Raw genomic sequence first — 13,193 nt, 5'->3', positions numbered from 1 at the left:
ACACTGACCAGAAACCTGTTAGTAACACACTGACCAGAAACCTGTTAGTAACACACTGACCAGAAACCTGTTAGTAACACGCTGACCAGAAACCTGTTAGTAACACACTGACCAGAAACCTGTTAGTAACACACTGACCAGAAACCTGTTAGTAACACACTGACCAGAAACCTGTTAGTAACTGACCAGAAACCTGATAGTAACACACTGACCCAAAACCTGTTAGTAACACACTGACCAGAAACCTGTTAGTAACACACTGACCAGAAACCTGTTAGTAACACACTGACCAGAAACCTGTTAGTAACACACTGACCAGAAACCTGTTAGTAACACACTGACCAGAAACCTGTTAGTAACACACTGACCAGAAACCTGTTAGTAACACACTGACCAGAAACCTGTTAGTAACACACTGACCAGAAACCTGTTAGTAACACGCTGACCAGAAACCTGTTAGTAACACACTGACCAGAAACCTGTTAGTAACACACTGACCAGAAACCTGTTAGTAACACACTGACCAGAAACCTGTTAGTAACACACTGACCAGAAACCTGTTAGTAACACGCTGACCAGAAACCTGTTAGTAACACACTGACCAGAAACCTGTTAGTAACTTACCAGAAACCTGTTAGTAACACACTGACCAGAAACCTGTTAGTAACACACTGACCAGAAACCTGTTAGTAACTGACCAGAAACCTGTTAGTAACACGCTGACCAGAAACCTGTTAGTAACACGCTGACCAGAAACCTGTTAGTAACACACTGACCAGAAACACACTCTGTTCATTTCAATGGTGCGTGTGTGTTTCCCTTCCTCCACAAAGCTTCCAGACAGAGTATCCATCAGATATTTAAACCACTCTGGTCCCGTGGTTGAGGGGCATCAGTACTCTCTGCATTGTGTTGTCCAGAACACCGCTCCTATTGAGCACCTCAGAGTGACCTTCTTCAAAGTCTCTACCAATGGTGAACAGACAGTGTTATACACACAACAACTGAACAATGACATTAGGGAACCAGTGAATGGGAGCTTTTCCCTGCAGTTCTCCCCCACTAGTGTTGATGACGGGGCCCAGTTGTTGTGTTCAGCCATGTTGGATCTGGGACCACAGGGACCCCAACCTCCTCCTGTAATGGAATCAGAATGCCTCAACACCACCGTGCACTGTGAGTCCATCTGGTGATTCGTGACTTGATTGGTAATGTCTATCTGTACAGATCAGTACTGTGGTTATGATGGTATTAAAGATGACGGGGATCAAATGATGGGGATGTAATTATGAGGTCATGATGATGATGATTATAATATGGTTGTTTCACTGAAGTTTCGTATCCTTTCTCTCCCCCCCAGTCGCTCCTGAGTTCTGCTGTTCTGCCAAGCTGCAGGTGCGAGCGGGGGAGGGGCTAACTTGTGATGTCAGAGGCAATCCCCTCCCATCGGTCACCTGGCTGAGAGACGGAAAGATGCTGACCCCGCCCACACACCTGAGCAGAGAGGATGCTGGGAATTACACCCTCATGGCTTTGAACCGTATTGGAAAAGCCAATCACACAGTGGAGGTGGAGGTCCTACATGACTGTGCTGCTAGAGGTGTGTTTGTTTGTTTGTGTTTGTGTGTGTGTGTGCGCGTGTTAGAAACTGATTTTTAAGGTGTTGTTCAACGTCTGTTTCCCTCCACAGGAGCTTCCTGTCAGGCTGCTGGGAGTGCCACGGTGGCTCTGCTGCTCCACCAGCTCATTCATTGGCTATATTGAATGATTATTTTATTGATTGAATGGTTGAATGATTAATTGACTAATCAGGACATCAATCTCTGTGCTGGAGCTTTGTGATTTGACAGTGATCTGTGAGGGCAGTCTTCAATAGATCTGGAATCAGATCTGAGTTAGTAGAAAACCCTTTTTTCCTAAATGTGAAATTAGCTGTTTTGAAATGTGTTATTTTGAAGTAGTGCTATTGAACAGGTCTATAATTAAGCAATAAGGCCCAGGGGGTGGTATATGGCCAATATACCACGGCTAAGGGCTGTTCTTATGCACGACACAACGGTATAAATGTTTATTTCAAACCCTAACCTTAAATGTTTATCACTAATAAACTATATATGTTTAGGCTTAATCCTAACCCTAAGTGTTTATTACTAATAAACTATATAAATGTTTAGGCCTAATCCTAACCCTAAATGTTTATTACTAATAAACTATATAAATGTTTTGGCCTAATCCTAACCCAGTCTCTAGCAACAGATCTGCCATTATCCTTTTTGCAATGTTGTCAATGTCTTTTGTGACTAATAAAAGTTGACCCACAAACTGTCATTGGTTTAACACATTTGTTATCAGGTTGGCTGCAATGATTATGAGTGTGGGTGGATGTGTTTGTATGGCAACCACCGTAGGTGACATAGCCGCGCCATGTTATGCATTTTCAACCAGATCCGCAGGAGGAGAGTCGTCACTAGTTACCACATGCTTTGTGCTATCTGGGATCCTTGGGATGTCCCTAGCCATAAACCTAACCAATTCCATTTTAAATGTCAACTGCAATGTTGTAGTGTGGTATGGACGTCCCAGGGATTCCAGATAGCATGGGCCGTTACCACAGCCATAAAGTCATAAACACCGCATATTTCTACAATTCTCTTCTTAAAATCAGATTTAAAACCTAAATCTAACCACACTGCTAATGTTATACACAACCTCAGCCTAGCCGAAGCTCCAGAGACATGACTTGTGATTTTCTTCCCATTGAGAGTTTTCATTTTCAGAATCTTCCCTCGCTGAACATGGTCAGCACAGAATATTAACAGTCTACCATTACCACTGAACCGGGCTAATGTGACTTCCCCTATCTCTTAACGGCATTGGTTGATCGAATAGGGCGTAGTTGAGACCCTGTGTTCGCATCAAACATGATTACAACTTTCCACTTCCGACACATCATTACTTTCGTTTTTCACTACCTTCACCCTCTTCACGTTCTCAACACTCGAAGTGCCTGTGCTGTCAGCAGCGTTTATAGCAGAGGACAACAGTGGAGAAGGTGGAAAGTTAAGTTCCTCTGTGTACATATCACTGACGAACTGAAATGGTCCACCCACACAGACAGTCCACCCACACAGACAGGAGGCTGAAGAAATGTGTCTTGTCACATAAAACTCTCACAGACTTTTACAGATGCACAATTGAGAGCATCCTGTCGGGCTGTATCACTCTCTGGTACGGCAACTGCACTGCCCACAACCGCAGGGCTCTCCAGAGGGTGGTGCGGACTGCACAACGCATCACCGGGGGCAAATTACCTGCCCTCCAGGATGCCTACAGCACCCAATGTCACAGGAAGGTCAAAAAGATCATCAAGGACAACAACCACCCGAGCCACTACCTGTTCACCCCGCTACCATCCAGAAGGCGAGGTCAGTATAGGTGCATCAAAGCTGGGACCGAGAGACTGAAAAACAGCTTCTATCTCAAAGCCATCAGACTGTTAAACAGCCATCACTAGCACAGAGAGGCTGCTGCCTACATTCAGACTTGAAATCACTGGCCACTTTAATAAACGGAACACTAGTCATTTTAATAATGCCACTTTAATAATGTTTACATATCTTGCATTACTCATCTCATTTGTATATACTGTATTCTATACTATCTATTGCAGCTTGCCTATGCCGCTCTAACATTGTTCATCCATATATTTATATATTTTTATTCCTTACTTAGATTTGTTTGTATTTGGTATTTGTTGTGGAATTGTTAGATATTAGCACTGTCAGAACTAGAAGCACAATAATTTGTCTACACTCGCAATAACATCTGCTAACCATGTGTATGTGACCAATAAAATATTATTTTATTTTATTAGCAACACAGGTGTGAGATTTTAAATGCTCATGTTAATGTATATAAGAAAATAGATACTATTGAGTCTTCTTTAGATGTCGATTTGAGATGTGTTCAGCCTTAATAGTGTCACAACTTCCGCCGAAGTCGGTCCCTCTCCTTGTTCGGGCGGCATTCGGCGGTCGACGTCGCCGGTCTTCTAGCCGTCGCTGATCCACCTTTCATTTTCCATTGGTTTTGTCTTTGTTTTCTACACACCTGGTTTTCATTCCCCAATTACATGTTCATGTATTTAACCCTCTGTTTCCCCCATGTTTTTTTGTGCGTGATTGTTTCTATGTTCATGTCGGTTCATGATGGCTGGTTTTTTGACGGGTGCTGTTTTCACCCGTGCGTAATATTTACCGTTTGTATTTGGTCAAGTGTATTTGTTACCTTGATTATGAGTAAAGTACGTTGCTCACTCATTTTGCTCTCCTGCGCCTGACTTCATGCACCAGCTGTTACGTCCGTCGTAAGAAGGAGACCAAGGTGCAGCGTGGTTGGCGAACATTTTTTCCTTTATTAAAATGAACACGGTCAAAACAACAAAATACAAAAATGAACGTAAAGTTCTGCAGGCTTCAAAGCAGCTATACAAAAACAAGATCCCACAAAAACCCAGTGGGAAAAAGCTGCCTAAATATGATCCCCAATCAGAGACAACGAAAGACAGCTGCCTCTGATTGGGAACCATATCAGGCCAACATAGAAATACAATAAGGTAGAATGCCCACCCAAATCACACCCTGACCTAACCAAATAGAGAAATAAAAAGGCTCTCTACGGTCAGGGCGTGACACCAGCTACACTCACCTTCTGACAAATAGGTCATGATCAGTTGATTTTACCAGACAATCAACATCTGTATCTCTGCCTTACTAGTGGAGGCAGGTGAGATGCCTTTGAATATACGGCGTAAAACAATTAATTATAGTATGCTCAGATTCTCTGTCTGTATTGAATAGTTTATAATTTGGTCAATCTAATAGGACTGACCTACTATTGGTGGTATTAATGTTATTATGGAGAATTTTTTTATTTTTTTCACCTTTATTGAGAGAATGGGTGTATTAGTGAGATTCTGCTGGGTCCCAGGACATTCGGGTGTGGAAGGGAATGAAATTGTAGACCAGTTAGCCAAAAGAGTTTTGAAATGAGATATAATTGATATTAATGTTCCACTGGGTAGAGGTGAGGCCAAATGTAAGATCAGAGCCATTTTGATAGATATGTGGCAGAAGAGATGGAACTCTGAGCCCAAGGGCTGGCATTTATATGCCCTCTAAAGAAAGGTTGTGGACCAAGATGCAAAGGAAGAGGTGGTGTTTACTCGACTGCGCTTTGGACATTGTACATGGAACTTGTCATTACATCTGTTTGGCAAGCATGTGAATGGTTTGTGTCTCGAGTGTATGGTCGATGAAACGGTGGAGTATGTGTTGTTATATTGTTGTAAGTGTGTTTAAGAGAGTGTTTAAAATATTGAAGTATAGGGTCATTGACGTTGGAAGGGATTTGGGGGATGGGGGAGGGTCTATTAGAAGTTAGTAGACTCTTTTTTTTCTCAAGAAATACTGAGTTAGGTAGAAGGATTTAGAAATGTTGTAAACCGAGATTGACCACCCACTCCAGCACAATAGGTGGCGGCATGCACCTTTAACGTTGGTTTGCGGACCGCCATTATATCATAGAAGAAGAAGTGGCCATAGGCAAGCGGAAGTCCCTTCGCTTCCGGCTGACTCTTCACCAAATATTCTGTGCTGGGCATACTTCATACACTCGATCTATAAAGTACATCGACAAACTGACCTCAGAGTAACGACAATTCAATCTGAACGTCAACGAAAGTAACGGTCATCCCGTGGAAACTTTGGACTTGGCCTTTTACCGCTGGTGAGTTAGCATGCTATCGTTAGCTAACTGTAAGTTAAATAGGCAACGCCAACTCAATGAATATGTGCGGTAAATGTATGACTTTACTGGACGCGTCTTTATAGAATAGTGGAAGGTTTATTTGTGTCTTAGTCAAGCAAAGCTTCTCAACATGTTTTATTTTATTATACACGTATGATATAGTAATGTTCTAGAGACAATTTGATTAAATGTACGTCACGAAATGAGATGCGTTCCCTTAAAATGGTTCCCTCCAGACACAATTTTTTTTAGATATTAGAATATATGATTAGAACATAGCTACACAGAATACAGTAGATAGTATTATATAAATAACATCTATGGTCCTCTCTTTATAACACCCTAAAATACTCTGGATACATTCAGGAACATAATTAGAATATTCATGCTCAATTTGGGGTAGGTGTAGCTCAGTATTGGACTAAAGGAGTCTAACGTTACTCAATAGTTAAAGAACCTTACATCTTCTGTTTTTAAAGGTTGAATTGGCTCTGGAAGCCAAAAAGAGCCAAATACTACATATAAATGTGAATCGATGCTCAATTGCGGTACGGTTCTAGAAACATAAATCTCTCGACTTTCATTTCACGTCAAAATAATTTCACAAATGCGAAATACACACTTACTGTTTTAACCGGTTACGTTTGTGGCTTCCGTCTTCCCGTTTACACACAGGTGTTCGGAGATGCATATAGCTAATTAGGGCATGTAGTCCACGCTGTCTTCCGTCTGTTTTCTGTAAACACGCTGCTGTAACATGGAGATATGGCCGTGTGGGAACACAAACCCTATAAAGGTGTGCATCAATGTAACCTTTAAAAAACATTTTTATTTATTATTTCTCGCTGATATAAAAGATAAGGTCCTTATGCTTCCAAAACCTTACCGTAAGTGTTGTGTGTTAATGTTCAGACCAAGCATCAGGGCTATTAACAAAACTCCCCTGTACAGAAGATGCCTTTATCCAATTACTCTTATGTGTAATGCAACTGAGAGTCAGGATCAAGGGCTAGGGTAGGTGCAACTAAGACCCCAAAAATGACAAGGGTTTCGGTAAGAGGACTAACTGGTGTCTCCAAGTGGACACACACCTCTTCAATGTGTGCACACTTACTAAGTCATTTCAATGCACTTTGACTCAACGAAAGAGCCATCTTTAAGTTTGTTTTTTTTAAAGCTCTCCTAGCTTTGCAATTGAGGAACTGATGCAAGCACTTGTAGTTTTCTTGTTTGGAACCCAGCCCTGCATCTCCATCTTCACCCTACATCTCCAAGATGCTTATATGAATGACATCAGAGCGGTATTTATTCTAACCCTTAACATCTCAGAACACATCGAGTCCTCTTGATCTACAGCATTCCCCTTACTCAGACGACACAATGCGCAGAAGTCCCAATCAGCAGGAGGGATGTGGGTGAGATCTTGTTGTGTGGTGCTCACGTTTTAGAGCATCTATCAGTTGAATCTCATACATGTATACAATGTTACTGTACAGACACTGTGTTCCAATGGTTTCCCTTATCAGTGACCTAATCTGCCATTTTCAACCCGTTTACGGGCTAGAGTGTAAAGGGTTGAGATCAATAGCCTCTAAATATAAATGTTATATAAACATACAATATACATAAAAAGCATTCATTGATATTACAACAGCATGATGGTTTCGCATCAAAAGTTGAAATGCTGTGGAAATATTCAATCGGTAACGTGTTATCGGTAAGCATCGAAGTATTGGATGTATATATTTTGACACTATCCTTCTTCTACTACAGGTCATCTAGAGTGTATGGACTTCCTGCTGTCTTTTACAGTTCATTTATTTCCTGCTGTCTTCTATTACAGGTCATCTAAAGTGTATGGGCTTCCTGCTGTCTTTCCATTGACTGCATTGCTGTTGTTGCCACATGAGCAGGACAACATGAGTCGAAAGAGGGACAAGCTGTTGGATGGACTGGAACAGAGTTTATACACTCTAACCAAGGACAACTTATGTTACCTGTGCGTTCGTTGTGGAATAGGCTCCAAGGATCGGTTCAAAGGTAAAGAAAACAGTGAACGCATGCTGCGGCGTCAAATCATGGCGGAAATCTGGGAAAATGAGGATTCAAAGTCTTGGTTACTCCAACTGAAAGAGGACATCAGAGGTATACAGGAGGATGGTAGACATGTAACCATGAGCTCCAGTGCATCGAGCAGCGTGTCCTCGAGTCCCAGCCAGTCTGATGGTGACGGGGACGCTGCAGACTGCCATGAAGCTGGGAAGCCTCGACAGTTGGAAGTGACTCAGCGAACACACACTGGAGAGAATCCTTACAGCTGTAATCAGTGTGGGAAGACATTCACTCAGTCAGGAAGCCTGGCAACTCATCTGAGAACACACACTGGAGAGAAACCTCATAGCTGTGATGTATGTGGGAAGACTTTTAACGTAGCCTTCAATCTGATCCGACACCAGCGAACACACACTGGAGAGAAACCCTACAGCTGTGAGAAGTGTGGGAAGAGCTTTTCTCAGTTAGGACTACTGGCCAGCCACCGTCGTTCGCACACAGGAGAGAAACCGTATGTCTGTGATCAGTGTGGGCAGAGCTTTGTCAATCCGGGATCCCTGGCAAAGCACAAGCGAAAACAACATGCAGGAGAGAAGCCTTATAGCTGTGCGGATTGTGGGAAGAGTTTCTTTGAATCACATACCCTGGCTAACCATCGGAGGACACACACAGGAGAGAAGCCTTATAGCTGTGATCTATGTGGGAAAAGTTTCGCTCTGTCAGGAACCCTGATTAAACATAAGCTGACTCATACAGGAGAGAAACCGTACTGTTGTGACCAGTGTGGGAAGAGCTTCCGTGAAACAGGAAGGTTGAAAGTTCACCAGAGAATGCACACTGGAGAGAAACCTTACGGCTGTGATCAATGTGGGAAGAAATTTGGTCATTCGCAACACCTGAAAGAACACCTGCGAACGCACACAGGAGAGAAGCCATTTAGCTGTGATCAGTGTGAGAGGAAATTCACTCAACCACAACACCTGAAATCACACATGAGAACACACACTGGAGAGAAGCCGTTTGTCTGTGATCAGTGTGAGAAGAGATTCGCTCATTCACAACAACTCAAAGCACACCTGCGAATGCACACTGGAGAGAACCCTCATATCTGCGATCAGTGTGAGAAGAAATTTGCTAATTCACAACACTTGAAAGATCACATGCGAACACACACAGGACAGAAGCCATACATCTGTGGAGAGTGTGGAAAGAGCTTTGCTAGAACAGGAACATTGAAAGTGCACCAGAAATCACACGCAGCAGGTGAAGTGTGTACAGATCTGCCTCCCCAGCAGCAGTTCCAGAACCCTCAAATAAATCTGAACAGCCCAAAGTAACAGAACCCTCAAATAAATCTGAGCAGCACAAAGTTCCAGATCCATCTCCCTCCCTGGGATCAGTTCCAGAACCCTCTATAAACAAAGAAAAGTCCAAGGTTCCGCTGCTGGACGACTCTAGCACTAGGAAATTATGACACCTATCTGTTATATATATGCGGTAAAGAGATGGATGGAACTCGACCAAAACAATAGAAATGCCATGGACACAGGTGGGAGAAAGATGCCATGGGGGAAAGATCCCGAATCTCCTCATGGTCCCCTCACTATATGTTGAGGTAAAAATCGGAGTATAATGCTTATATGGATGTCAACCCCCAACACATGTTCATGTCATCATCACCAATCAACTGCATTATAGTAACAAAAGGACTTTGACTGCCATCAGCGATTTGTGTATGCTACAAGCTCATAAGAACAGGAGTTAGCAGTTACTTCTTCTAAACAGGAAAAGGGACATCTTCAAAAATGTTATGCAGAGGAAACAGACAAATATATCTAAATCGGACTAAAGTAACCACTTTGTGGGCCTGTTACATAAATCATATGACGGATTTGATGAATATATCCACTTTAGTTAGATCAGATTTGTTGAATGTGAGCCAATGACGCCGTCACAGGGTCCTGCGTTCCATTGACCTCTTTTCCCGCATCTGTGCCTGAATCCAGCTCTACAGATTCTGAATTCAGTTTTAATAGATTAAATACTAACCTCTTTTTTTTCCTCGATAGAAAATGGCTTTTTAAATTGAGGTGTGGTCAGAAATTGAATAAAATAGCCTCATATACTTTTATCTGCTTTAAGATGACTTAAGACACTATGTACAGAAACATTGGTTCATTAAAATCATTGAGTTACATGGAGTGTGCGTGACCTTTTATTGTTTTGACTCCTCAGTTCAGTCACAGTTAAATCTTGGTACCACACCTAATATTATTCATGCATTTTATACTTGTACATTTCCTATGTGAATCACACCGTTGTTGTAAAGAACCACATCATTCTATGTGAAGACTAGATACCTGTTAGAGATGACATCATCAACTACCACCACCCTGAGGCATATACAGAGAGAGAGAGAGAGAGAGTTCGGCCAGGTTTTAGAAGCGCTACCATGTTAGTGCCTTTATTCAGCTATGGAGAAGGTGGAGCTCTCAGAACGTTCAGACAGAACTGCATTGGACCAACTCTATAGTACAGTAATATGGCTCTGCCACCACCCAGTCCTCCCTTTTATTTATCCTTATCATTAATGCCCATGCAATTTATACATGTACATTACTTATGTTAATAGCACAGTTCCTGTTAAATTCTCTTGGTAGAGATGTTCCTAAAAAGGTAACAGGCTTCTCCTGTTTTAGGTCAGTGAGTTGGCTTTTATGAACCAGCTATATTGTTTATTTGACACTTTGCCAGATTAAATCTCTTCAAATGCAATAGTGTCCAAATAAAATAGCCAAAAAAAGGCGCTGAAATGTGATGCAATAGATCTTCAGGCTCCACTGGGTAGAGGTGAGGCTAAATGTAAGATCAGCCTTTTTGATAGATTTGGAAGAGAGCGTTAATAGGTCAACGGGGAAATGTCCTCCTGGGGCTTGCTCAGATTTTTTTGGGTGTGTCCGCTGGGGCAGAAGAAGCGTGCTTTGCACCTCAAAAAAACACTTGAATGTAATGTGTACGGATTTCCAAAGCAGGGCACCTGTCAAGGAGGTTATCTCTAGGGTGGCGCATGTAGATTATATTTTTTTATTTAACCTTTATTTAACCTGGCAATTCAGTTAAGAACAAATTCTTATTTTCAATGACGGCCTAGGAACAGTGGGTTAACTGTCTTGTTCAGGGGCAGAACAACAGATTTTTACCTTGGCAGCTCAGGGATTCGATCTTGACACCTTTCGGTTGCTAGTCCAACACTCTACCCACTAGGCTACCTGCCCCCCCTCCACTCTAACCACTAGGCTATCTGCCCCCCCTCCACTCTAACCACTAGGCTATCTGCCCCCCCTCCACTCTAACCACTAGGCTACCTGCCCCCCTCCACTCTAACCACTAGGCTACCTGCCCCCCCCACTCTAACCACTAGGCTAACTGCCCCCCCCCCCCCCTCTAACCACTAGGCTACCTGCCCCCCCCCCCACTCTAACCACTAGGTTACCTGCCCCCCCACTCTAACCACTAGGCTACCTGCCCCCCCCCCACTCTAACCACTAGGCTACCTGCCCCCCCCCCCCACTCTAACCACTAGGCTACCTGCCGCCCCCACTCTAACCACTAGGCTACCTGCCGCCCCCCCACTCTAACCACTAGGCTACTGCCGCCCCCCCCCCCACTCTAACCACTAGGCTACCTGCCGCCCCCCCCCCACTCTAACCACTAGGCTACCTGCCCCCCCCCCCCTCTAACCACTAGGCTACCTGCCCCCCCCCCCCCCCACTCTAACCACTAGGCTAACTGCCCCCCCCCCACTCTAACCACTAGGCTACCGCCCCCCCCCTCCACTCTAACCACTAGGCTACCTGCCCCCCCCCCCCACTCTAACCACTAGGCTACCTGCCCCCCCACTCTAACCACTAGGCTACCTGCCCCCCCCCCCACTCTAACCACTAGGCTACCTGCCCCCCCCCCCACTCTAACCACTAGGCTACCTGCCCCCCCCCCACTCTAACCACTAGGCTACCTGCCCCCCCCCACTCTAACCACTAGGCTACCTGCCCCCCCCTCCACTCTAACCACTAGGCTACCTGCCCCCCCCTCCACTCTAACCACTAGGCTACCTGCCCCCCCCTCCACTCTAACCACTAGGCTACCTGCCCCCCCTCCACTCTAACCACTAGGCTACCTGCCCCCCCTCCACTCTAACCACTAGGCTACCTGCCCCACCCCACTCTAACCACTAGGCTACCTGCCCCCCCACTCTAACCACTAGGCTACCTGCCCCCCCCCCCCCACTCTAACCACTAGGCTACCTGCCGCCCCCCCCCACTCTAACCACCAGGCTACCTGCCGCCCCCCCCCCCACTCTAACCACCAGGCTACCTGCCGCCCCCCCCCCCCCCCCCCACTCTAACCACTAGGCTACCTGCCCCCCCCCTCTAACCACTAGGCTACCTGCCCCCCCCCCCCCTCTAACCACTAGGCTACCTGCCCCCCCCCACTCTAACCACTAGGCTACCTGCCCCCCCACTCTAACCACTAGGCTACCTGCTGCCCCCCCCCCCCCACTCTAACCACTAGGCTACCTGCCGCCCCCCCACTCTAACCACTAGGCTACTGCCGCCCCCCCCCACTCTAACCACTAGGCTACCTGCCGCCCCCCCCCACTCTAACCACTAGGCTACCTGCCCCCCCCCCTCTAACCACTAGGCTACCTGCCCCCCCCCCCCCCCACTCTAACCACTAGGCTACCTGCCCCCCCCCACTCTAACCACTAGGCTACCCGCCCCCCCCCCCCCCACTCTAACCACTCTAACCACTCTAACCACTAGGCTACCTGCCGAGGAAGCAGGTGAAGTGATTGGTGCACGTCAATTGGGTATGGTGGATGGAGTAAGGAAATTGACTTCATCCATACTACTGTTCTTCGATGAAAAGTCTCTCCCTTCTCATGTAAAGTTAGGATTTGTGAAATATCCTGTAAGAGCTTTTGTGCACAAACCCCTCTAGTGTCATAAATGCAAAAATATTTGGTCAAGTGTATGCAGACGGGAAGAATATCGTATGCCAGCTGAGGTAATGCTACAACTGTAAGTGGTGAACATGCACCTTCATTTCCCGGATTGTCCCGTTAGGGGGAAGGAGACAGAGGTGGCAAGAGTGAGGGATGTCCAGTGTGTCTCCGATTTGGAGGCGGTGAGAAGAGTGGAAGGGGTGAGTGGCGTTGAAGACGCGATGGTAATAGAGCCTGCACCAGTGAATGTTTCTCCGCAACCAAGGGATCCTGATATATTGCACGTGAAAAAGTTGGTCTTTGTAGCATTTAGTGCCTCGTCATAAAC

The 13,193-nt window shown here is 45.1% G+C and overlaps 2 protein-coding genes across 2 annotated transcripts; both read left to right on the top strand.

Moving 5' to 3' along the window:
• The first annotated feature begins 790 nt into the window (after positions 1 to 790).
• Positions 791 to 2,328, top strand: LOC115178382 (vascular cell adhesion protein 1-like). The gene is made up of 3 exons (XM_029739547.1): positions 791 to 1,176; positions 1,361 to 1,600; positions 1,691 to 2,328. Exons 1-3 carry the CDS (start codon positions 801 to 803, stop codon positions 1,762 to 1,764), a joined length of 690 nt encoding a protein of 229 aa, XP_029595407.1. The 5' UTR covers positions 791 to 800; the 3' UTR covers positions 1,765 to 2,328.
• A 3,283-nt stretch (positions 2,329 to 5,611) lies between these two features.
• On the top strand, positions 5,612 to 10,057 carry LOC115178894 (zinc finger protein OZF-like). The gene is made up of 2 exons (XM_029740303.1): positions 5,612 to 5,787; positions 7,652 to 10,057. The coding sequence occupies exon 2, from the start codon at positions 7,728 to 7,730 to the stop codon at positions 9,195 to 9,197; it is 1,470 nt and encodes a 489-aa protein (XP_029596163.1). The 5' UTR covers positions 5,612 to 5,787; positions 7,652 to 7,727; the 3' UTR covers positions 9,198 to 10,057.
• The last annotated feature ends 3,136 nt before the right edge of the window (positions 10,058 to 13,193 follow it).

The sequence above is a fragment of the Salmo trutta genome, chromosome 38 (assembly GCF_901001165.1).
Source record: "Salmo trutta chromosome 38, fSalTru1.1, whole genome shotgun sequence".
In the NCBI taxonomy this organism is placed as follows: domain Eukaryota; kingdom Metazoa; phylum Chordata; class Actinopteri; order Salmoniformes; family Salmonidae; genus Salmo; species Salmo trutta.
This window is presented reverse-complemented; position numbering and strand designations above follow the sequence as displayed.